The sequence below is a fragment of the Asterias amurensis genome, chromosome 21 (genome assembly GCF_032118995.1).
Source record: "Asterias amurensis chromosome 21, ASM3211899v1".
Taxonomy (NCBI): Eukaryota; Metazoa; Echinodermata; class Asteroidea; order Forcipulatida; family Asteriidae; genus Asterias; species Asterias amurensis.
The window spans coordinates 9,356,019-9,383,205 of NC_092668.1; the positions used below are offsets into that span (position 1 = coordinate 9,356,019).

A 27,187-nucleotide genomic window follows, 5' to 3' on the forward strand; every position below is an offset into this window, starting at 1 on the left:
TAATATTGGTCCAACAGTCACACCAAAGTGTGTCAGCACTGTGTACTGAGTACTTTCCTGAGTTCTGTGTAAAAAATCAAAGGCATTTTTAATCGCGTGGGATACGACTGCACGACCTTTGCAATAATGTGCTGACACACATCAGTGTAAGGGTAAAATCAAAATGAATATGAATGCAGAATGTTTCTCTGGCAAACAAGAAACCAAATGTTGGGAGTAGTCACCTGAGTAGAAGGTTCTTGGAGAAGGTCCTTGAGTTTATCTCCAATGAGTTGACAGATTGTGCAATCAGCGGACTCTCCAAGCGCTGACCCAGACTGTGTCTTTAAATCTACAATTTATAACCCAACATGTTATACATCAATGTGACTGTGAAGTTAATAACAAAAACTTTGTTTTTGTATTTATTTCTCTTCTGCATTAACTTTTATTTCTTAAATTGCTTTTCATCTCAACGCGCATAGAGACTTCTCTGTGATTGAGATACGCATTAAACAAGAATTGTTGATTATTATTAATAAACCAATCAGTTCGTGATGAATGATCATTTAATGACAAACTTACCCCATACTTGCAGTGCTGGTAAAAACTCTACTTCAGGAACCTGTAATATTGAATCAGGTGAAAGAATTTAGCATTTTACAAGTAGTTTGAACCAAATCATATAAAAAGGCAAGCTTTAGTGGTCAACCAATCATCATCATGAATCATTTATCTACCTACATATACATGAATGTATTATTATTATTTTTTTATAATTTGAAAGTGCATGATCAATGCTTTAAAGTGTAAACCCAAGTAAAATACCTTCTTCTTTTCTTTTATTTATTTGTATTCATGGTTTATTAAGATACTGTAATACAGCGGCTAAGAGACCAATGTAAAGTTGACAAAAACCGTCATTAAAGGCGGTGGACACTATTGGTAATTGTCAAAGACCAGCCTTCTCACTCGGTGTATTTCAACATAAGCATAAAAAATAAATAAACTGTGAAAATTTGAACTCAACTGGTCGTCGAAGTTACGAGATCATAATGAAAGAAAAAACACCCTTGTCACACGAAGTTGTGTGCGTTTCGATGGTTGATTTCGAGACCTCAAATTCTAAACTTGAGGTCTCGAAATCAAATTTGTGGAAAATTACTTCTTTCTCGAAAACTATGTCACTTCAGAGGGAGCCGTTTCTCACAATGCATTATACCAACCTCTCCCCATTACTCGTCACCAAGAAAGGTTTTATGCTAATAATTATTTTGAGTAATTACCAATAGTGTCCACTGCCTTTAAAACATTACATATACATATAACAAGAGCACAAGAGCACTTCTTGTGAAGAAAGAAACACAAAGGAATTAAACAAAGAAAAAGAGTTTAAAGTCAAGTTGTTTATTGATTGTTCATTTTCTTTCGATGCTAATTTTAGATCTTTTTTTAATGTTTTTTTTTTTTCAGGAAGGACATTGGCAATAACAACTTAGATAGATTTTGGTATTTAATTTTGAATGAAATGTTGGCATTTGATGCTCTTAACCTCTTAGGAAAGACACCCAAAACAACAACTTACTTGAAGAGCTGTTGTCAATAGTGCTGGCTGGACAAAGTTAACGCTTGCTACACATAGTTTAGCCTCAGTGCATATTTGGTCAGCTTGCTGTGGTTGTTTCAGAGAAAAATACATCAATATAATATATACATTGTACATGTACTTAAAAGTTATCTATTTAGAAGAAATGTCTCTTTCATCATAACCAGGAATATTCATTTGTTTTTATTTCAGATTATTCTGGATAGGCTTAAAAACACTCTCGAATGAAAGTAAAATGACAAAATTAAAAACAAAACTCAATCCCATACAATTATGTATAGCTGTCATTTGGGGTTACAAGTCTCTTTTTGCAAACAACTATTTTCCCTATATGAAAGTATGGCCTAGTATCCAGACTATCAAGTTTCTCTTGTACAGTATAGCAAGTTATCATAACTCTTACCAGAAATCCCTCTATGTAGTTAATTACCAGAGAACCATATTCCTTGATGTATGTACTACACTGATCTGCCGGTAGCCCTAGTCCTACACACAAGTTGATGAGTTCACTGAAAATAGCATTCTGGTGAATAAAAAAGAATGTTTGCCATAAGCTTCAAATGATGTGATTTTGACTTATTCTTACATCACAGGTACAAAATTGTCAGAGACAGTAACAAACTGTGCCTTGGGTCTCAGTAGGGCTGGACCTTTGGCCTCCGATGAAAGTGTATAAAGATTGATACAATGAATGTGTATAAAGATTGATACAATGAAAGTGTATAAAGATTGATACAATGAAAGTGTATAAAGATTGATACAATGAATGTGTGTAAAGATTGATACAATGAATGTGCATAAAGATTGATACAATGAATGTGCATAAAGATTGATACAATGAAAGTGTATAAAGATTGATACAATGAAAGTGTATAAAGATTGATACAATGAATGTGTGTAAAGATTGATACAATGAATGTGCATAAAGATTGATACAATGAATGTGCATAAAGATTGATACAATGAATGTGTTTAAAGATTGATACAATGAATGTGTTTAAAGATTGATACAACGAATGTGTTTAAAGATTGATACAATGAATGTGCATAAAGATTGATACAATGAATGTGTTTAAAGATTGATACAATGAATGTGCATAAAGATTGATACAATGAATGTGTTTAAAGATTGATACAACGAATGTGTTTAAAGATTGATACAATGAATGTGTATAAAGATTGATACAATGAATGTGTATAAAGATTGATACAATGAATGTGTATAAAGATTGATACAATAAATGTGTTTAAAGATTGATACAATGAATGTGTATAACTGTATAAAGTCTAGTCACTAGATGCTAACCTGTACTGTTGAATTGTTGAGCATATCATCTAGGTCAGTTAGAATCTCCTTGCAGTCTTTGCATGCATCACCATTGCCTCTAGCTACCTGAAATTTACATCCAAACACACCATAACAACATCAACTACTTTATAACAGAAGACAATTCTGCTTTTTCCAGAAGACGATCAGAGCATACTGTTCGAAACAACGAGTTGAAACCAATGGTTCTTTTCATATCCACCCCAACTCATTTAGAGATAATCATTACATGGTGTAACCGCAAACCTTTCCATAACTTATAACATACAAGTTTCTTTAGTCCAATCTATATATGAAAAGTAGTATTATGAGATAAGTCCTTTTTAAGAACACAACCTCCCAGCGAATGTTTCAACATCTATCCTGATTTTGTAGCAAGTTGCATTGCACAGGCAAGTTAACATTATTATTGGTAAAATTGTATTCTTGTTATTCTTTTCCCCCCTAAACATTAGTAAAATGATTCAAACTGGTAATAGTCAAACGTTACTTTTGCTGGTATTGTACTCAACAGCTAATCAACAATCAAAACAGAAAGCTTAAATGATCAATATGCAATAAGTGCAATATGAGAAAAGGCAAATGCTTTTAAACTCTGGGTCAGAATGGTAGCAACATTGTGCTGTCTTAAAGGCACCAGTCATCTCGCTTGGTGTATCTCAACATATACATAAAATAACAAACCTGTGAAAATTTGAGCTCAATTGGTCATCGAAGTTGCGAGATAATAATGAAAGAAAAATAACCATTGTCACAACGAAGTTGTGTGCACTTAGATGGTTGATTTCGAGACCTCAAGTTCTAAACTTGAGGTCTCGAAATCAAATTCGTGGAAAATTACTTCTTTCTCGAAAACTACGCAACTTCAGAGGGAACCGTTTCTCACAATGTTTTATACCATCAATCTCTCCCCATTACTCGTTACCAAGTAAGGTTTTGTACTAATAATTATTTTGAGTAATTACCAATAGTGTCCACTGCCTTTAACATAAGCCTGTAAATAACTATAATTATCACAGGTAACAAAGCTGAATACCAAGTGCTTTTTACAAATATCAAATGTCTAGGTTTTTGTGTTTAAAGACTTTCCAGTTAAGCCCTGGTCAATCCTCCGAACATTTAGAACATTACATGCAAGTGCCTGAACTGTACATAATAAACAGTGCACACTGCATGCAGGTAATTGAAAGTAAGCTTTCTAAATCTGGGTTTTGATCGATTCAAGGTGATGTTTGTCAGTTGCAATGCATCACCTCGGACCAACCAAAGCACATCTATAAAAAGCTTATATCACTGCTTGATTCTCCAAGAAAATCATTACATCCAATGAAATCACTGGTTCTGTAAAACCAACACCTGTCTTTATCCTTGCAGATAAAGAGAGGGGACCAGTCTAAGCTTTCCTCAGTCTTGATAAGTGAAGTTAGTTTTCCTTAATGTCATCACCAATAGTACAACTTGATTTACAGCAGTCAGGTATTTCCCTTTTATTCTGTTGTGTGTCACTAAATCCCAAACAGCAGTCGGGTCATTTTCTTTCCAGAATTTAACTCATTCCGAGAGAAAAGTAAGGGACGTACCTTTTTCAAAGTAGAAACGACAAAGCGCAATTTACTCAACCTGCCACCGGAGCACAGCTGCAATTCTTTGCAGATTGTTGGTGAATCCTGTTACAATAAAACAAATACCTTACATAAAACATACATGTACACACGACACATATTATCAAGTTATTTCAAATGAAGCGTGCTAGGTTTAATTCTCATTTTGTGTAATAAATATTTAGAAGTAGAGTTGGAAATCTAAAAAGAATACTTATGAAAGATATGTTATTTTTGTGACAATTATTTAGGAAGGTCTTATGCCATAATTCCATTTTCTGAAGGTAATGTTAATATGAAGTGATCTTACCAGTTGAGAGAGAATGAAATCCAGTACTAAGGGTCCATACTCATCGATGTACTGAGAACACATATCTGCTGATACACCAATAGACTCACAAAGACTAACAAGGCTGTTCTCCAATATTGTCTGGGCAAGAACCACAAGATATCAACTTTAATTCATTTTGAACAGAGCTACATGTAGTTTCAAATATTCCATAAAGGAATCAATCTGATATAAAATCAACAACCAAGTTCTGTCTTGACTGATTAACCCTTCAATTCAATTACATTCAACCCAGCATCAATCTAGAATCAATCATATGGTTTTCAATGCCACTCATGACGATTTTATCAATTATTTATAAACGCACCTCCCTTGATATAAGAAATCATCAAATTTCATTTTACTAACATAATTTAGTTTTTCTTTTTATTGACATCTTGCGCTGCTTAGAAAAGTTTGAACTGATCACAAAAAGTTCACCTTTGATGCATACCATTTGAATAATGAATACATTTTTGCTGATAACCTTTTATGAACCTACCATAATCAATCTAATTTAATTGAAGAAAAAGAAAAGAACATAAATTTAATGAGAATTTCTGTTTAGACAATGTAAATAAGTTGACATACATCAATTGTTTTGTTGCTGATCAAGTCCTTTAAATCATCTATAATCTGTTCACAGTCAGTGCAGATATTTCCGTTGGCTGTAGACATCTGCAACTAAGACAAACATAAATACAAACGTGTTTATGGAGCTGACTGACATGGATAACACAATAGTGAATTATGCTAATGGCATTCAACGCAACATGAGTTGATTACTAGGATGTTTTTAAATCACAATAATTTGTCTGATTTATATTATTATGTTCATTACACATCCAAAGGTGGGTGTGCCAACAATAGGATAAATAGAGAATAAGGATTGTTCAGTTTACGTTGTCAGAGGACAATACACACAATCAGGTGTGAAAACCAACATGTAATCGACTTGCAAGGCTCCGGTCTGAGGTGGGATTCCAACCAGGCAGGGTCAATCAGGTGAAAGGCAGGGAAAGAAACCATAAAGGCAACCTGAAATAATGATATACAGGCAATTCCCACCCCACAAATCTGCAGTTAAAGTCTATTTTTCCGAATGATTGAGTGGAAATAAAGACATACTTTAACAAGGAGTTTTTATACATTCAACATCTTGTGTTTATATATATCTTTTGTTAGTTGGGAAAAGGTATAATAATAATAACAATAATAATATAGGTTTTCTCGGTCAAATTCGGCAAATGAGCAGTCAATTTCATTTGCATGCATTGGAATTAAAGCTGTTTTGCCTCTCCAGTTGTTACTGCGTTTCAAATTCAGAATTCGGCCATTCAATTTCGTTTTGGGTCGAGTCAAATTCCTTTAGCACTCTGTTCAATTTAGCGTAGCGTCATTCTTTTTCGTGACACACACGCCTCAAGAAGCGTCTGCAAATTTGAATGCTGCTTTGATGAATTGTTAATTTGAATGATTATTTTGTTAATGCGAATTATGCAACATTACATTTGACTAATCCCAAAACGAAATCGAATGACCCTTTTGAGTAGCATTCGATTTTGCGCGAAATAGAATAGCTTGGTGGGTAAATTGGCTGCTCATTTTGCGAAATTGACCGACGACGACGACGACGACGACGACGACGACGACGACGACGACGACGACGACGACGACGACGACGACAACAAATAACCAAATTTATAAAGCGTCTTTTCCAAAGGATGCAAAGCGCTAGGGATAATGCCACCAAAAACCCAGAAGAGAAAAAAAAGTCTAGTATAAAGCAAAAATACAACAAGTGACAGAATCAAAAACACATTAGATGGAACGATTAAACAGATGTTTTTTTAAAAGTCCTTTATACTGTTCTACAGAGAAGCGTTCCGGATGTTTGTTGGGAGTGAGTAGCATTATTATTATTATTTGTTTATTAAAACACAATCAAACATCGCATCTACAAGCTGAATTGAGTTTAAAATACAGAGATTCATGAAAAAAAAAATAGAAATGTCATTAAAGAGTTATCGTGAAGAACTTACCTTGTTAATGTTTGCTTGCTGAGCAAGTTTAGATAGCTTGATTGTGACATCACTGCTGCATTGCCCCAAGAAACCACACATCGTATCTGGCTTCTAAATAACATTAAAAGGACATTAGCGTGATAAGTTCATGTGTGAAAGTTAATAAAATTTGGTTTACCTCTTGATCACAACACTGAAACTAATTTCATACCTGGAATTTTTGACCGACACTTCGGTCTTCATCAGCAGGGTGACGCGAGGACATCCTTTTATTTCTGATGGATTACATCTGTGTACACAACCATCACATCAATTCTGTTCCCAACGTGGAACGTTTACTTGCACTGTATAACTTTAATTTTGGTTTAACCCTTACCTGTGTGTTAGCACTGTATATTTGATACTTTCCCCCATGGTTCTGTGAACATAATACTCAGGTGGGAATCAAACCCACAACCTTTGCAATTCTAAAGTAGTGGCTTACCATCTAGAACACTGAGATTGCCCGGTAGCTAGAGGCAGTTTGATTCCTATGTGTAAATTCAATATTTTAAAACTTGATAAAGACGTGAGATGTGTTGGTCTCGAGTACATTGGTTGCATTAAAGTGAGTTAGACTGGATACTGAGGAACATGTACTTACCAAGAGTTGAATGATGTAATTCAATACTTCTGGTTCAAATAATGCAACTTCTTGACAGATAGTGTCAGAAAGTCCAAGTTCAGTGCAGACTTGAATCAACTGCTTCAGGATTATTTGCTGAAAACAAAATCAAAGTGACATGTTAATTCTCTGCTTGTCCAATTTCACCACTAAAGACTGAATTTGTTTATTTTATTGGACATTTACATGTAAAAATATATAGGCAAAACAACAAACTTTAAAGTATGTTATATATTTGTTTGAAACTTAATATCAGTTTCCAGTTGATATCTCACTTTTTATAATATATATTTTTTTTTATATGTAGCGCAACTAATGCATCAACTTAAATTACTAAAACCAAACAATAAATAAGCACCTTGGTCATGGTGCAGACCTAGTGTGTATATAATTACTACACCTCATACATATTCATGATCCAGAGCTGAACTCTCACTGGTACATTCACCATCATGTGCCACTTAAGTTGTAGACTTATCGCAGGGTTAACAGTCATGCACAGGGTAAATACACTTACGCATGCATAGTAGACTATCGCATGTAATAACCCGTTTTTATATAGCGCTTTTCACACCCGGAGAGCATTCCAAAGCGCTTCACATTATTACCCCTGGTCACTGGGCCTTAAATCACTCCTTAAACCATCTCAGCTCCCTGGGGAGTATACAGCCTGTGCTACCAAATATGTAGCGCACTAAGTTAATCAATCACAAGAACCATCTCTGCCCTCATAGGTACCCATTTACCCCTGGGTGGAGAGAAGCAATTATAGTTAAGTGTCTTGCTCAGGGACACAAGAGTCCGTCCAGGATCCGAACCCACACTCTGCTGAACAGAAGCACCAGAGCTTGAGTTCAGTGCTCTTATTTGCTCGGCCACGACACCCTGTTTACTGTGTAACCAGTTAACAGTCTACCATGCCTGTGCTCTACAAAGCAATCGAGCAACCACCGTGTGGGTTTACAAAAGCAAATATCGCTGTACCATACACACCATGGCACAAGTCATGCAAGATAAGTAAATACATGTTTGCCTGAACTCAATGAATAAGAGTAAGAGAAGTATGAGGTAAAGGAAAACAAATGTAACATGGTTTACATTGTACTTCAAATAGGTGATCAATTTTATCTTCACAAGGTATTAAAAGGTAACAAATTAGTTCCCACTGTGGGCACCTAATACAAACTGTCCACCTTCAAACCATGTTTGTATAAAAATAACCTGCACCTTGGCTTCAGAAATTGACTGCCAACAAAAAGATTGACATTAACCCTCTCTATGGTTCCATGTTGTACATGTGGGTTGCATACCTGAACAGACTTGTTGGCTAGAATATCATCCAGATCACTGAATATCTGTTTGCAGTCAGCACAAGGGTCTGCATTAACTCTGATAACCTGCCAAAAAAAAAAATCAAGTTATTCTCCATGAAATAAGTTCTTTGCCAGTACATGTAGTAGTTCGGCAAAGATACAGTATCATTACTTCAAATTATTTATAGAGTGCAGGGCCCAATTTCAGGGTCTGCTTACCGTAAGCAAAGAATCCGCGCTTTTGGAAGCAGAGTATTTCACGGGTTAGCGGGAAATTTTGGCTTCTACGCTTGTGTACTTCAAGTAACTAGGCATTCTACACTCACACAGCTAGCGCAGAAATACGGGCGCTTGCACTTAAAAGGAGAACGGTGATCACAAGCGCAGAATTCAATGGTTAGCAACAACACTTCAAAAACGTTTACAGGTACATGAAAGAGTGTATAATTAGACAAAGATAAAGGAAAAGAGAAAGCAGCAAAAATAATTGGGAATCAAAACCTACCTTCTTTAACAAAACATGTCCCACTTTGTTATTGGCTTTACAAAGACCTGCGGCCTGGCAGATCTGATCACCGTCCTGTAGTAAAACAAAGCATTAAATTAACCATAGTCATATTTAGCCATGTATAACTCCTTTCATTCGCAGTCATTAGCCATGTTGTATTCCTTACATTAGATGTACGCCCTCATTTTCTCATCATGGTCCGTCACTGCTTGTAATATCTTGAATACCATGTGTACAGTGTCCCTTTTGTATAAATTATGTGTGTGTGTGTCCCCCCACCCCCAGTTTTTTTGAACAACTTCTACAGAGTACTTTTAAAAAGGCTATCTTTGAACCAATAATTCTTAACTCTTGTAGCTCCTTAAATTGTGAGCAAGATGACTTGAACAGGCCACTGTATGCTTCCTAACAGCGACGCGCTGTCTGTAAAGGTTAAAGTGCCGAAAGGGTTATTTTTGTCAGCATGCTGTTGTTATTTAACTTCAGCGGTAGCCCCAGCATTAAAATCTATATTTATGTTACAATTAAGAGTAGAAAATCAAAACAGAGGACAGGCTGCATGACATCCCGCGCAAGATGATGGGCCTTGCCAGCACAAAGCGGCCTGGCCACCTCAGTCAGTTTCAATTTTTAGGTTCCTTCAGTCATAGCCATGTATCTTCAGTCATACATGTAGCCATGTATCGCACACTTACAGAACTACATATAGAAGGACTTCAAGTGCATTGCTCCCAGACTAAGGTACTTAGCTCACACTGTAACTGGACTAGTGGTGTAGATGATCATATTGCTAAACATGCCCCTCAGAAGCCAAGCCAATGGCTTTGCCCCTTGACCCCCACCCCACCAGGGACCATTAAACGGGCCTTGGGAACCCACGCCATAAGTGCTATGACTCCTGATGTCCCCCACATCACACAACAGATTGAAGTCCCAGCACACATAGTAAACAATATAGTTCAACCAGTGTTGACCGATAAGTCAACTACTGTACAACACATCTTCTACATACCAGAAACTGCAGTAATTCGTCAATCACCAGTGGTCCATATGTGTTGATGTATTGCTTGCAGGTGTCTGCAGATAGTCCAAGTACCTCACACGCCATAATGACCTCATTTAACAAGGTTTTCTGTTACATAAAATTGATCGACAGGGTTTGTTTTTATTTGAATTTGATGAATCATTCATACACACTACCAATCTAGTAGTATATAAACTGTGTCAGAGAACAAAGTTGGGGAAACCACACTATTAGCAAGCTTCAGTGGCATTTTTAATGGCTGTAACCTTAGCGCATTGATGACGTTGACATACAAGTGTAAAAGTTTTATTGACGTGAATAATAGCAACACAACACCAGTAAAAATTGAATATTAAAATTAGGCAATTTTCTCCAATTTTGGTGAGGGAAAACACAAAATAACCAACACACAGGTAGCTTATGGTCTCACTAGTCATTAACATTGGACTTCTCTGGTGGTGTGGGAGTTTTGGTAGTCTATTTTAAAATGGAGGATGAAATTTTTGTTTATTAACGAAAGGCAATGGAAAATTGCATCCTCTATATAGTTTATTCTATACGTGTACATAACAGGGGGTCATCAACAAAATCTCTCTACACAACCAGTCTTTGCAGTTGCATATGGTAGCTAATTAAAGTTGTAAACTCTAACCATGAAACCTTGCTATCATCATCAACAAGTACAAATAGGGTTGTTTTAAAACCCCATCGACCCCCTCGACCCACGACCCCTCGACGTCCGCCCCGTGTTCGAAGAATGTCCCAATTCCGAATTCATAAAATGTCGCTTTACAGCCGAGTAAGAATTAAGTCCCCGATTTAGAATTTACAGTGTGTGATCCGCGACGCAACTTCTTTCCACGGCTAGACTTGATTTCAAGTCTGAGACTGCGGTTATATTTATCTGCATCAGCCACACAGAATTGGGAGTATTTACTCTCCGCTTCCGCACGTCACGTGCACACCAATTGGGGACCCCAAACACGTCCGTGTGGCCATTTGGTCGGTCGGGTCTACAACCTTGAGCTCTGCTTAGAGCAACTAGTAGTACCATGGAGGAATAGTACAGGACGGGAGCGATCGGCTGGAAATGGGTCTGCCTGATCATCACCTAATGAGTTGGCCATTATCGTATTCGGGCAGTACACGCAGGTTCCCAGTTGGGATAATAATCTCGGATCGGCCAAGAGATACACGTGGAAATGCCGTGGTTTTTTATCTGCACATCACAATTGCCACAGGCCCAATCTCAGCAGCCAATCACGCGAAGTTTGCTTCGTGCATACTACAAGTGTATGGTCTGTCTCGTACGCTGTGTTGTGATGTGCGAGGCATGGTAGTCGACGTCAGCATACAAAATTGTGTGCGTGATTGGCTGAGGTTGTGAACAGTGCCAATTTCGGTGTACAGAAAAACAAAAAAGTCGATGGTCGAGGGGGTCGTGGGTCGTGGGTCGTGGGGGTCGTTCGGGTTCGTGGGGGTCGAGGGGGTTTTAAAACAACCCGTACAAACATGTTGATGACATTTCATGCTATTCAAGTTCAATATTCTGAGTTAAAAGTCATGAGTAAGAAGCAGTTATACATGTAGCTAGAAATTTCTGATTTTTGTAAACTACAAACAGAAGGTGTGTGTAGAAAAAGAAGATGAGGAAGGGGAAATTATGTTTGGCTGGAGACCAAGCTACTAATCAAAGATACTAGAATCAGATTGGATGGAGTTAGAACCCAAGGACCTTCTGAGCAAAGTCTTTGATATTTCACTCTTACTTTATGCAACAATGACTCTGAGTTATGATTGCTACACCAGTCATTAACTACACTGTCATGACTTTACCTGGACTGTAGCATTGTTGAGTAGATCTTTCAGATCAGTGAAGATCTGCTTGCAATCGGTACATGGATTAGCCTTAACCTAAAATCAACAAGCAAAATGGTTGGTATTATTAGTATTAATAATGTTTAATTCACAATTAGAATTTAAGTTTCACAATTTGTTTCAAATTTATTTTCACTGCTCAGTTATCGGTTTCACTTGAGACAATAGAAAACAAAACAATAACATTTTAATTGAAAGAAAGTCAAGATACAGGTACCTTGGACAGAAGCTGGCTGTTTATCTTGGGTGTAGGAGCTTTCTGGCACAGATCAAGAAGTGTACAGACTTTGGATGGAACCTGGCAAATGTAATAAGCAATTATAATAAGCACAACCTATCAATAATAGGTATTACCATGTAGATGTAGCTTCAATGATTTGGGTTTCAATTCAGAAAATACTTCAGCAATAGAAATAACTTCCAATAGGCCTACTTTATACAATGTAGGTTCAAAGGTATTTGTTGCCGATTACTTGTAAGACTTAGTCCCAATTTCATAGTGCTGCTTAACGGCTGATTTTGTACTTACTACGTGATTTCCATTTTATAGTGATGCTTACTGTATTTTATAGTGATGCTTTTAAGACCAAACTAAAAGGCATGCTTACTGCATGGAAATGAATGACGTCACACTACAAATTCATGGTGAACGCGCAAGATGGCTGCTTAACTTTCTTGCTAACCTGTGGAATACGCTCACATCTTAGAAAATTTATTCGTCAAAGTATGCACAAAAATTTGATTACCGTTAAGAACCGCTATGAAGTTTGGCCTGTGCTCAACATTGCAAGTCTTTTCAAAATCCTAGCCTTAGAAGGAAGCCTCTAGAAAGAGGTGATTACTTCATAATATGTATAAAAGTGCACTTTCATCACTGGAAAGTATCACAAAAAACATGAACACCGCTGAAGATAAATCAATAGTTTCGCTTTCCAAATCTTGATTTGTTTGGATTACAGTTTTTATATCCTAGAGAAACACCAGAAGAAAATGAAACAGGTAGTAAAACAAGTTCATGTAGTTCCAAAAGATTTCCTTGTTAATAAAGGTTGTTGAAGCTATACTTTCAATGTTTACCCAGCATTTTACATACAATGGATCCAGGGACCGGCACCCAGGCATGCCAGGTAATGAAAATGAAATGTTTTTTAATGTACAGGGCTTGCCCAGGAGTTGGTTCCAGTGACCAGTCACAAGGAGTTGGTTCCAGTGACCAGTCACAAGGAATATCAATATAATTGTTGCCACAATTTTATATTTGATGAACTGGTTGTAGGTTTACAATGGAAAATCTTGTAGATGCTAGGTCAAATTTGTTGCAAATTTGACCAAAACATTTCAATGAAGATTATCAGAGCATACTGATCAAAACGTTGAGTCGTTAACCACTGATTCTTGTCAGAACCAACACTACTCAAAAGAAATATCCACATGGTGTTACCGGCACTGCAAAGCTCTCTCAGACTGACAGAGGTTTCCTACACCAAGCAAAGTTTCATATCCTACTTATTCTTTACATGCCCACTTAAATACAATTAGGCACTTGTATTTGAGTTCCTCCCTGCAAACAATCAAAGTTTGGGGGCAAATTGGATATGTCTAGCTTTGATCAAAAAATGTTTCTTGTCTGTATATAGGTTGACAAAGTTTTTACACAATGTGCAGATAGTAAATGTTGTGTCATTGAGTCGTTAACCATCAGTTCTTTTCAGAACCAACACTACTCAAAAGATATATTCACATGGTATTACCACGAACCTTGGAAATTAGGTACTTTCAACCATAAGTAAAACCCAATGTTCTCTCATCTGCTACATTGAGTTTAAGTTAACAAAGAGCTTGTTGTTTCGTTTTGATTGAAGTGATTTGAGTCACATACTGTGGTACTTCCAGATTGTATGAATGATTATATGAACTATTATTTACTGCGCGTCTATTGTTTGGTCACATGTTATTCTGATGGGCTGATGTACAATACAATCAGATACTACTCTGACATGATTGCAAAATTCCAACCACATATTTTTGTATGAAGTATTTATAGCTCTGATCTGATCAAGTTTATATCACAAGACTTGATTCAAGGGTCAAGCATCACTTGTCCACAAAGTAAACATTGTATTCTACAAGTGAAACATCACATGTACATGTACACCTACATGTACCAACTGTGTTCACCATTGACCTCAAACAAACTTTATTCAAAAAGGGAAAAATGCTATACTTTTCATAACACCCATTTTGCAACTACATGTAATAGCTACCCATTGCAATGCGTGTCGTGTATAAGTTGTTCATGGCTTATCTCTAGACTATATTCTGATCTCCTGCATACAATAAACCTTGTTTGTCCTCTTCGTTCTGTTGGCTAAACCTTACTCACTCAAACTACTTTTTCCACAACATTCTACAGGCAATGAGCATTCACAGGTAACTTAATTGTTGAACGACATACCTGTTCATATTCGCATAGCTGACTCCCTTCTGATTTTTAAGGGACATTTAAAGACTTATTTGTTTGAATCTTTTAAAGTAAACATTGCTTAGTGTGTAACGTTTCATTGTTTAGTGGTTTTTGTTGCTCTCCTCCGGCATTATGAGCTACATATAAATGTTTTCAAGTATTATTATTAAATAATAACTAGAGCAAACAAAATTGACAAAACACTAAGTGCAGGTAAACAATCAGACAATAACAATTACAAGTAGCTCACTAATGTTAAAGTTTGAATAAATGTTTACATGACATCAAACTGGTAATCACAAAATGGTTTAACCTGAGCGATACTCGATACTCAAGCTGAAACTGAAACAGGACAACCAGTCTTTAAAAAAAACATTCTCTCCTCAGGTGATGTTTTAAAAATCTTACTTTCAATTTCAGCTCAAAGAATTTAGGAATCAGCCTTTGGTAAAAAAAATAATTAAAACAAAATTGTAAAATGTGATCGACACACAAAACACCGAGCAATTTCCCCTATCACTCAAACAAAATATATTGTTTTTCACAAAACATAAATGCAAAAAAAAAAGAGTTAAATGTGTGAAAATTCTTTCACCAAGTTGTACAAAAATACATTAAAGATCTTTGAGTGAGTAATCAAAGGCAACTTACTAATTCTGTAACAAGTTTCTCTAGCAGCTCTTTTCCAAACAGGTCCACTAATTCCTTGCAGGTTTCAGCTTTGGAGCCAAGTTTGTCGCACAGGCCCTTGATGAGTGTTATTACATCAGTCTACAATGACAATAGATAATAATAATAATAATAATAACAATAACAATAACAATAACAATAACAATAACAATAACAATAACAATAACAATAACAATAACAATAACAATAACAATAACAATAACAATAACAATAACAATAACAATAACAATAACAATAACAATAACAATAACAATAACAATAACAATAACAATAACAATAACAATAACAATAACAATAACAATAACAATAACAATAACAATAACAATAACAATAACAATAACAATAACAATAACAATAACAATAACAATAACAATAACAATAACAATAACAATAACAATAACAATAACAATAACAATAACAATAACAATAACAATAACAATAACAATAACAATAACAATAACAATAACAATAACAATAACAATAACAATAACAATAACAATAACAATAACAATAACAATAACAATAACAATAACAATAACAATAACAATAACAATAACAATAACAATAACAATAACAATAACAATAACAATAACAATAACAATAACAATAACAATAACAATAACAATAACAATAACAATAACAATAACAATAACAATAACAATAACAATAACAATAACAATAACAATAACAATAACAATAACAATAACAATAACAATAACAATAACAATAACAATAACAATAACAATAACAATAACAATAACAATAACAATAACAATAACAATAACAATAACAATAACAATAACAATAACAATAACAATAACAATAACAATAACAATAACAATAACAATAACAATAACAATAACAATAACAATAACAATAACAATAACAATAACAATAACAATAACAATAACAATAACAATAACAATAACAATAACAATAACAATAACAATAACAATAACAATAACAATAACAATAACAATAACAATAACAATAACAATAACAATAACAATAACAATAACAATAACAATAACAATAACAATAACAATAACAATAACAATAACAATAACAATAACAATAACAATAACAATAACAATAACAATAACAATAACAATAACAATAACAATAACAATAACAATAACAATAACAATAACAATAACAATAACAATAACAATAACAATAACAATAACAATAACAATAACAATAACAATAACAATAACAATAACAATAACAATAACAATAACAATAACAATAACAATAACAATAACAATAACAATAACAATAACAATAACAATAACAATAACAATAACAATAACAATAACAATAACAATAACAATAACAATAACAATAACAATAACAATAACAATAACAATAACAATAACAATAACAATAACAATAACAATAACAATAACAATAACAATAACAATAACAATAACAATAACAATAACAATAACAATAACAATAACAATAACAATAACAATAACAATAACAATAACAATAACAATAACAATAACAATAACAATAACAATAACAATAACAATAACAATAACAATAACAATAACAATAACAATAACAATAACAATAACAATAACAATAACAATAACAATAACAATAACAATAACAATAACAATAACAATAACAATAACAATAACAATAACAATAACAATAACAATAACAATAACAATAACAATAACAATAACAATAACAATAACAATAACAATAACAATAACAATAACAATAACAATAACAATAACAATAACAATAACAATAACAATAACAATAACAATAACAATAACAATAACAATAACAATAACAATAACAATAACAATAACAATAACAATAACAATAACAATAACAATAACAATAACAATAACAATAACAATAACAATAACAATAACAATAACAATAACAATAACAATAACAATAACAATAACAATAACAATAACAATAACAATAACAATAACAATAACAATAACAATAACAATAACAATAACAATAACAATAACAATAACAATAACAATAACAATAACAATAACAATAACAATAACAATAACAATAACAATAACAATAACAATAACAATAACAATAACAATAACAATAACAATAACAATAACAATAACAATAACAATAACAATAACAATAACAATAACAATAACAATAACAATAACAATAACAATAACAATAACAATAACAATAACAATAACAATAACAATAACAATAACAATAACAATAACAATAACAATAACAATAACAATAACAATAACAATAACAATAACAATAACAATAACAATAACAATAACAATAACAATAACAATAACAATAACAATAACAATAACAATAACAATAACAATAACAATAACAATAACAATAACAATAACAATAACAATAACAATAACAATAACAATAACAATAACAATAACAATAACAATAACAATAACAATAACAATAACAATAACAATAACAATAACAATAACAATAACAATAACAATAACAATAACAATAACAATAACAATAACAATAACAATAACAATAACAATAACAATAACAATAACAATAACAATAACAATAACAATAACAATAACAATAACAATAACAATAACAATAACAATAACAATAACAATAACAATAACAATAACAATAACAATAACAATAACAATAACAATAACAATAACAATAACAATAACAATAACAATAACAATAACAATAACAATAACAATAACAATAACAATAACAATAACAATAACAATAACAATAACAATAACAATAACAATAACAATAACAATAACAATAACAATAACAATAACAATAACAATAACAATAACAATAACAATAACAATAACAATAACAATAACAATAACAATAACAATAACAATAACAATAACAATAACAATAACAATAACAATAACAATAACAATAACAATAACAATAACAATAACAATAACAATAACAATAACAATAACAATAACAATAACAATAACAATAACAATAACAATAACAATAACAATAACAATAACAATAACAATAACAATAACAATAACAATAACAATAACAATAACAATAACAATAACAATAACAATAACAATAACAATAACAATAACAATAACAATAACAATAACAATAACAATAACAATAACAATAACAATAACAATAACAATAACAATAACAATAACAATAACAATAACAATAACAATAACAATAACAATAACAATAACAATAACAATAACAATAACAATAACAATAACAATAACAATAACAATAACAATAACAATAACAATAACAATAACAATAACAATAACAATAACAATAACAATAACAATAACAATAACAATAACAATAACAATAACAATAATAATAATAATAATAATAATAATAATAATAATAATAATAATAATAATAATAATAATAATAATAATAATAATAATAATAATAATAATAATAATAATAATAATAATAATAATAATAATAATAATAATAATAATAATAATAATAATAATAATAATAATAATAATAATAATAATAATAATAATAATAATAATAATAATAATAATAATAATAATAATAATAATAATAATAATAATAATAATAATAATAATAATAATAATAATAATAATAATAATAATAATAATAATAATAATAATAATAATAATAATAATAATAATAATAATAATAATAATAATAATAATAATAATAATAATAATAATAATAATAATAATAATAATAATAATAATAATAATAATAATAATAATAATAATAATAATAATAATAATAATAATAATAATAATAATAATAATAATAATAATAATAATAATAATAATAATAATAATAATAATAATAATAATAATAATAATAATAATAATAATAATAATAATAATAATAATAATAATAATAATAATAATAATAATAATAATAATAATAATAATAATAATAATAATAATAATAATAATAATAATAATAATAATAATAATAATAATAATAATAATAATAATAATAATAATAATAATAATAATAATAATAATAATAATAATAATAATAATAATAATAATAATAATAATAATAATAATAATAATAATAATAATAATAATAATAATAATAATAATAATAATAATAATAATAATAATAATAATAATAATAATAATAATAATAATAATAATAATAATAATAATAATAATAATAATAATAATAATAATAATAATAATAATAATAATAATAATAATAATAATAATAATAATAATAATAATAATAATAATAATAATAATAATAATAATAATAATAATAATAATAATAATAATAATAATAATAATAATAATAATAATAATAATAATAATAATAATAATAATAATAATAATAATAATAATAATAATAATAATAATAATAATAATAATAATAATATAGCGCACGTATCTACCAAACAAGGTACTCAAGGCGCCGAGTATATACAAACTTTCAGATAGATAGGTTATTGCAGTGATGAATTTTGAGACCCAATTATTTAGCACCTTATAAGGGTTGTTTACAAGGTGCTACGGCGCATACAGCAGCCACAGCCAGGAACACATTTTAAGCATATCATATCTAAGTATCATTCATAAATACCTCAGACAGTTTATTCATTCTGATTGGTCGAGAGGGCATCACGAGGGGTTGTTTGAACGGATGATATAACACCAGTAAAAAGTGTTGAAACATGGGCGTGACATGCGAGCTTGCACCTGTGCTTATAAGAGTTTCTTCATTCCTATTGGTCGAGAGCAACGGCTTGACCAGTTGTGCCACATCACACAATACACGAGACGCGCACAGCAATCTCCTTATAAGGAGTTGTTTACCAGAGGGCCTTACCATTTCATAGCTGGAGGGGGGTGTTGTGTTGAAAGAAATCATTGAACAATTATAATTTTTGCATTTATTTTACTTTTTGACCAAAAAGTGTTGATGTTTTTTTACCAAAGGTAGGCCTATTTGTGAATGGTAATCAAAGTGTGTTAAGAACCAGGCCTCGGCGGGTTTAAACCACTAGTTGAAAACCTCTTTACCACACATTGATTCCCTTATTATTAACGTTTGAGGAAATGGTCCGCGGATGCTGCCAAAGCTGAACAGGAAGGTATCACATTCTGTTTTGTGGCAGGTAAGTAGAGAGGTACATGTAATGGGTCTCTAGTCAATTCTACTGCCAATGTTTCTGTTTAAGGCCTTTTTTAGTTTCCTTATTTGTATGCATTCCTGCCTTGTTCCTTATCTTCAAAACTTTGTCACCTCATTGTTGTTATTTTACCACCTTCAGTTTAGTCTCATTATCATATTATTTCGTTCATCCTCTTTGAGTTGGATTGTTAACTTTTTTGTTTGTTTGTTGCTTGTGTTTTTGCTGTCATTTCTTACATACAATTTTGTCACATCATTTTCATTAAATATTTTCTTGACCAGTTCCTGACTGTCTTTGAGTTAAACAATTGTAAGCAATGTGTTTATTATTCTCCTTTTTATCACCAATGTGAACTGAAATGGATTTGAATAATATCTACATAACATTTTGTTTAAAAAGGAAGCAAAATCAATCAAATACAAGTAAACTTTGACCGTATAATCTCTTTATAAATTATAACATTTTGATGGTTGTTACTTCCTCTTGTGACCATGATGACACTCACTACATGCACTATCTTTAATTACATGGCTCTGAAAGTTATAATTAGCTGAGCTTCTGTGAGTGTCACATTATTTCTTCAATGTTGTCATCAATTAAAGCAAACCTAGAAAGGTTCTGCAATGACAGTTCAGTTTTTTGTTAGATCAGTGTGGTGCAATTACAACCTCTCAATAGTTCTGTAGTGACCATACTCAAGTAGAGTATACAACCATAGACATTAATTGCACTACAATGGATGAATTTTTTTATTTTGCTTAGTTATGTATGTACAACTTGTCCACGAAGCACTACCTGTAAATCTCCACTGTTGAGAACATCATGGACTTCTCCAATGAATGTCATACACTCATCACACAAAGATTCATCCTGTCAAAAAGAAGTAGAATAAGATTAAAATTACATTCTAGGTGCATGTACCTCATTTCCATGAATTATTCTTTGTCAGGTAATGCATGATAGAAACAAGAGGCCTCATACATGTAAAGGGTAGGTACATAGTCAATAGTTTGCAGATGCACATGGTGCACAACAGTTCACAGCATATACATGTATTTTATACTGGACCATCTATAGGCCTGAGGCCAGTGATTTAAGTGTTCGCCCAGTAAACCTGTGACTATAGACAAGTCCGATGGTCTTGTTTTTTTAAATTGAGAACAAATACACTCACTGTGTAATAATAGGAGCAGATTAAATTCAACTTTTGCCTTTGAGTCTTACAAATATCTTTCCATTCTGTTAAGTAATGAAGTATATGCTAGCCATTAAAGGCAAAATGAGATAAAACTTCCCTTAAAGCCGTTGGTGGTTGTGCTTGTTCAAATAAAAACCAATGCAACCTTGAATGCAAGAGTACATGTACCAGGAAGTTTTTTCTCATTTTGTTTCTGGTCTTGTAAGATAATCTTTGTTCCAGTAAACAATTTGAGCTACAAGCCCTGGGGTCTTGCATTGTGTCATTTCCATCCATCATGTCCATATTTGAGCCCTGCAGTTCAAACTGAGGTCTTGTATTTAGTCATTTTGTTGGGCATTATTCAACTACATGTACATGTATTCACTTCAAAATATTCCAACTTGTATAATTTAACTAGGGTCAACTTACTCAGTGACTACAAAAAGTGTAGTCTACACGTATCTTTTATGAGTCAGAAAATAGTGTCAACAACAGGATAGTTCCAATTGTTGTGTAGAGTATTATGACAACGTAGTGTATATGAAAAATGAATAAAGTATGCTTTCAAGGTTTGATCTGTTTTGTTGAAAAATAGTAATATGAAATCTCATGTGAGCTATGAATGTACAATTGTATGTACACGTATCAACTTTGAAATTAGGTTGAATTGTAATTTGTTTGAACATGATTGATGTACCACTAACGGAGGTGGTTCAAAGTTATCATGTTCTTTATAGTGCTTCTGTTAAAATAGGCCAAACATGGGAGGGGATGCTCTAATGGGCTTAGTTGTATAATGCTGTATTAAGCCAAAGGAATACTGCCCTGCCCTGGGATTGAGATTTGGTGTACATTGTAAATGCTCAGATTGAGTGCGAATCCAACAGAGCTCTACGGACATTGTTTACACGACCTTAAATCTTTCTGGGGAGACCATCTTGGGTTAGGCTTTTCATGATGATTATCTTACTAGGTACATGAGGGAAGGGGGAACTGCCCTGGGGTGTCGTCAGTGTTGCAGATGATTTTTCCCGGTAAGATAATAAACCAACCCCCTCCCCTCAAAAAAAAAAGTATTTGTCTGCCAGCTCCAATCCTCTCTTTTCACTCCAAATGAATAATATGTCTTCCTTTCCCCAAACGAATAATATGACTAGCTTTGCAAGTTCAGTTGATAGTAAGCTTAGTTGATAGACAGAAAGAACTAGAAACCTATGAGCACATACCATATGGTGCCAATGGCTTTAAAAGGAATTGAATTTCATAAAAGACCCTGCTTGTACAATTGGATCAATGAAGAAAGGAAACACACACACATTGACGACTGTCATTCGTGTATTTGCTTAAATACAAGTCATAACCCAAGGATTCTTTCTATTTGACAATGGGCAAAATGGCTGACTTGATAAAATGAATGTTGAAGAATTGTTAATATTACACTTACATCAACTTTGATCTTTGACCACTCATTCTGGATACAGTAGTTCACTGCCTGTGTGCCACATTCTTTGGCTTTAACTGGGTGATCACACCAGTAGGCTGGACCCCATGTGCATCGCTGTGATCCAAAGCTGGCAGCGTTCACTGCAAATCATGCCACAGATAACAAATATTTAACATCAATGAATAGCTCCTCAACTGCTATCCCTCTCCATTTAAAAATGACAAAATAATGCCTTATTCATCAGTAAATAGTGCGGTAATCAACAATAACAGACTATTTGAGTCTTACAAAGTGCACATATCCACCAATACAGTACTCAAGGCGCTGAAACAAAGACTTAGACCTTTTTAGACAGGTTTTGAAGTGTTTGAATTATGAGACCAATTTATGTAGCAGTGTAGCACCTTCTAATGTTTTGCGAGGTGCTGCGGGGCATTCAGCAGCCACTGCCAGAAACACCTGGATAAACCATGGTGGAAGATAAACATTGCACAGCAGACCTGGCAGAGGGGATCTACGGCTTTACATCCAATATTTTCTCATGATTGGGAACACCCACACTCTACTGAGAAACCCTAGATACTGAACTTAAAATTAAAAGTCTTTGTCAAAAATCAGAATTTTTTGAAAAGACAATTAACTAGGTCATAAAGGAGTATTCATAAATACCCCAGACAGTTTCTCTACTCCTATTGGTGGAGAGTGCGTCACATGGGGGTGTTTAAATGGTTGATAATGACCAGTGTTTATAACCCGCTGGCTTCCGCGTGTCAGGCGCGCAAAATTGTCACGCAGAACGCAATTCATAGCTGTTAGGAACAGCGCGTAATCTACTTCTAAGCACACGCTCGTAATCTATTTCTAAGTACGCGCACGTACACACAACCCAAACCCAAGCGCAACAGACTCTTCACAAAGTTTTTGAAAAAAATATTTCAAACCTCAAATTTTCAACTGTCAAAGTGTCTGTAATTGTATTTTTTTACGTTTTTAACACAAGGGGCATTTACGAATGGGAATAAACGAGTAGTTGACGTGTTCTTAAATGTCCGTTTAAACCTTGCAGGGTCGTTGCCTTGCGCTAAAAGCCCTCGCCTTCGGCTCAGGCCTTTATCACATGACAATTCGACCCTGCCGGCTTTAAACGGCCGTGTAAGAACCCATCGCTACCCTTTTATTCCCTTATTTAAAATGTAGTGGTGAACTTTTGTAGAAAGTACACAAAGTTATTGAGTTGGGGCAAGGACTTCCTTCTGTCATAGGGGATTATGGCTGTTGTTGTGTACATTAAATGATAGCATGGGTAATAATTAACCTACTTTGCACATGTATGTGTAGGTAAGTGTCTCATACTGAACTTCCAAGAAGATACAGTGTACACCATACATTCTGTACTTACTGACACCTGTAGTCAGTTTATGGACACAGTGGCCTGATTATCATGGTATGTAGCTCCCTCTGCACGCCCCCTACTGCTGCATGAAATAACCTGACTACGACCCACTTTATGTATATACCACATGCTCAACTGTTTTCAAACGTTTACTGTACTTTTTAAACACTTTTTTAGGTGGAAATCATTGTCTCTCAAAACAAATTTTGCTTTTTGTTTTGAAATAGAAACAGGATACCACTAATATCAGCTTTTACCTGAAGGTCTACACGCAGAAATGTCTTAGAAGGACAGAACAAACCAAATGAAAATGATCTACCATGTATGGCACATCATTGTATTTTGCTCCTAGAGAGCAGTGAAGATTTGAAGATGAGATTACGCCAATAGCTCGTTGTGACATGTAGCATTAGCAGCAAAATTTTGTCTTATTTAATATCGTATTAAGCATGTTTAACAATACACACTCTATACCAACAGTTCTGTTAAATCTGCAGGGTCCTTGTTTGCTCTGTAGCCAAACGCAGACAAATGCAGAAAACAAACAAACTCAAATTCCGTTCAATATGAAACACACTGATTTATTTAATACTTCGAGAAGGACAACTTATTCCATGCTCACTCACTGAACTCAACATTTGGTCTGTCTACACATCTTAATCATACACAATACAGTGCTAGAAAAGGCGCCAAAACAACGCATCCGGTCCGCGCACCTGGATATAATCTCTTATAATTATTTTATACAATGTTATACATCATCGATAGTTCGTCCAATCAAAGAACAGTTCACCAAAAGTTCAAGCCAGCTGCCGTGGGAGCGTTGTCCTACAAGATCCGGCGGGGCCACTCCAACGCACCGGCGGGGCGCACAGTTTCAGTTCGTTACATTGCCCTCTCCTTAGAATCAGCCTATTCTCCGGAATAGCTGCAACAGCTTTAATACAGCAGCACATTCATAAAGCAAAACAATTTATGGGGTTTCCTCGGGGAATGGTGATCGATGACGATTCTAGTCCACAACTTGGGGACATAGAATCAAGCAAGGATCCACAATCGACGGGGCTACCCGCAACAACACCCTCGGGGGAAAATGGCACCCTCGGCTTTGCCTCGGGTGCCATTTCCCCCCTCGGGTGTACAAAACACCATGGACCCTGTCACAGCATGCAACAATTGTATAGTGTTCATCCCGTGCTTCCCACTCGTTTACTCTGTAAGTATGATTGATATGGTTTGTTCCGCTATCGTACGATATGACGATAGCGAAACGAACCCCATTCAAATACTAAGTTTTAGTAATCATGGTCATATTATCATGTTCATAATCTAGCCCTGGTGGGGTAGGGCAGCAGTGGAGTGCCCTGAGGAGTCTAACCTGGGCTAGGACTAGGCTAGGTCATGTAAAAAAAGTTTTACTTCTAGTCTACCTAGCAATAGCATGTCTAGCTACATCATTGTACATCAGGTAGGAGTGTCACATTCCTTAGATTCGTCAATCATGAAAGGAACTATGTCATTCATTGTCAGTCAGTACAAAAAACACTGTCACTACACTAAACAGTCAGGCAGTACGCGGTCATGGCATTGATGTTTTATAATAATAATAAAATTATTATAGTAGGGCTAGGCTAATCTAATTATAATTACAATAGTATTTCATTTAGTAAAAACAATCAGCAACTATCTAGCCTAGCTAGATTGTTGCCGATTGTTTTTACTACATACTTTTCTAGGGATTCTGTTTCGACTGAGACATCTATGCTCAAGATAGCTTGCCTAAAAAACATGTCCACTCTTTTTCTGAGCTGGGGGGGGGGGGGAGGGGCAACATCGTAGCTAAGTAAGAGTAAGGTGTGGGTCCTTTCAATTCTCTATGCTAAAGTCATGCTATATACTATAGTATACAATAAGCAGGATATTTTAATAATTTAAAAATTAATAATTTTTTACTTAAAGTAAATAATAAATAAAAAAATAAAAAAATTACTTACCTGCAACAACCAGGAAACTTGCGACGAGAACCACGAGTTTCATTTCTGCTAAATTTCGGCTCGTGGGTTTGTTGATGAAATAAGTTTTTCGCTACTGAAAAGTCTGTTTCAAAACAAATTAATTACTGTACTAACTTGAGTTAAATTGTTCAGATACACACATGTTACTGTGCGTGTTTATAATATTAAATTAGTGGAATGAGTACACGACACCGAGTGACACTTCGTCGACAACCGCACAAACTACACCACCATAGACGAATAACAAATCAATGCCCAGACCGCACTAGTCGTGCACGGGTTTCGTTTTGCAATTGGCCAGAGCGTAAGCAGAAATCACAAAGAGGAGCTGTGAGCCAGAATCACGTGCCGTGTTGTCACGTGGGCAGTGGGCCGAGAGCAGTTTTAGACCTTGCACCATGTCTTTTCTGTCTGGGGCTGTGGCGATAGCGAAGCGGCTCTATCTCGCACAGGGCCGGCTGCTTTAGTGCACGTGAGGGGGATAGACTGCTCTCACGTCTATATACCTTATCGCAAATACTGGGGCGCGCGCGTAAAGCTATAGCTCTATGGGGCGCGCGCGTAAAGCTTGGAATTTGGTGCATTGTGGTCTAGCTGGTATCCAAA

At 33.4% G+C, this 27,187-nt stretch overlaps 1 protein-coding gene across 4 annotated transcripts in view; it reads right to left on the reverse strand.

Moving 5' to 3' along the window:
- The window catches only part of LOC139952826 (uncharacterized), a 47,421-nt gene extending 20,439 nt beyond the window's left edge, over window positions 1-26,982 (reverse strand). For 3 of the 4 annotated variants that reach the window (XM_071952075.1, XM_071952074.1, XM_071952072.1), the window contains exons 1-19: window positions 26,561-26,981; window positions 23,174-23,313; window positions 21,345-21,419; window positions 15,368-15,487; window positions 12,470-12,550; window positions 12,211-12,288; window positions 10,363-10,482; window positions 9,348-9,422; window positions 8,840-8,926; window positions 7,509-7,625; window positions 6,884-6,976; window positions 5,433-5,525; window positions 4,824-4,943; window positions 4,493-4,579; window positions 2,892-2,978; window positions 1,989-2,108; window positions 1,565-1,651; window positions 565-604; window positions 225-331 (exon numbers count right to left, since the gene is read on the reverse strand). In XM_071952075.1, coding sequence (XP_071808176.1) covers window positions 225-331; window positions 565-604; window positions 1,565-1,651; window positions 1,989-2,108; window positions 2,892-2,978; window positions 4,493-4,579; window positions 4,824-4,943; window positions 5,433-5,525; window positions 6,884-6,976; window positions 7,509-7,625; window positions 8,840-8,926; window positions 9,348-9,422; window positions 10,363-10,482; window positions 12,211-12,288; window positions 12,470-12,550; window positions 15,368-15,487; window positions 21,345-21,419; window positions 23,174-23,313; window positions 26,561-26,603 — 1,770 coding nt within the window. In that variant the 5' untranslated portion in view covers window positions 26,604-26,981. Of the gene's footprint in view, window positions 1-224; window positions 332-564; window positions 605-1,564; window positions 1,652-1,988; window positions 2,109-2,891; window positions 2,979-4,492; window positions 4,580-4,823; window positions 4,944-5,432; window positions 5,526-6,883; window positions 6,977-7,508; window positions 7,626-8,839; window positions 8,927-9,347; window positions 9,423-10,362; window positions 10,483-12,210; window positions 12,289-12,469; window positions 12,551-15,367; window positions 15,488-21,344; window positions 21,420-23,173; window positions 23,314-26,560 lie in introns of all 4 variants that reach the window. The other variant, XM_071952073.1, reaches the window with a different exon arrangement.
- Window positions 26,983-27,187: the final 205 nt, after the last annotated feature.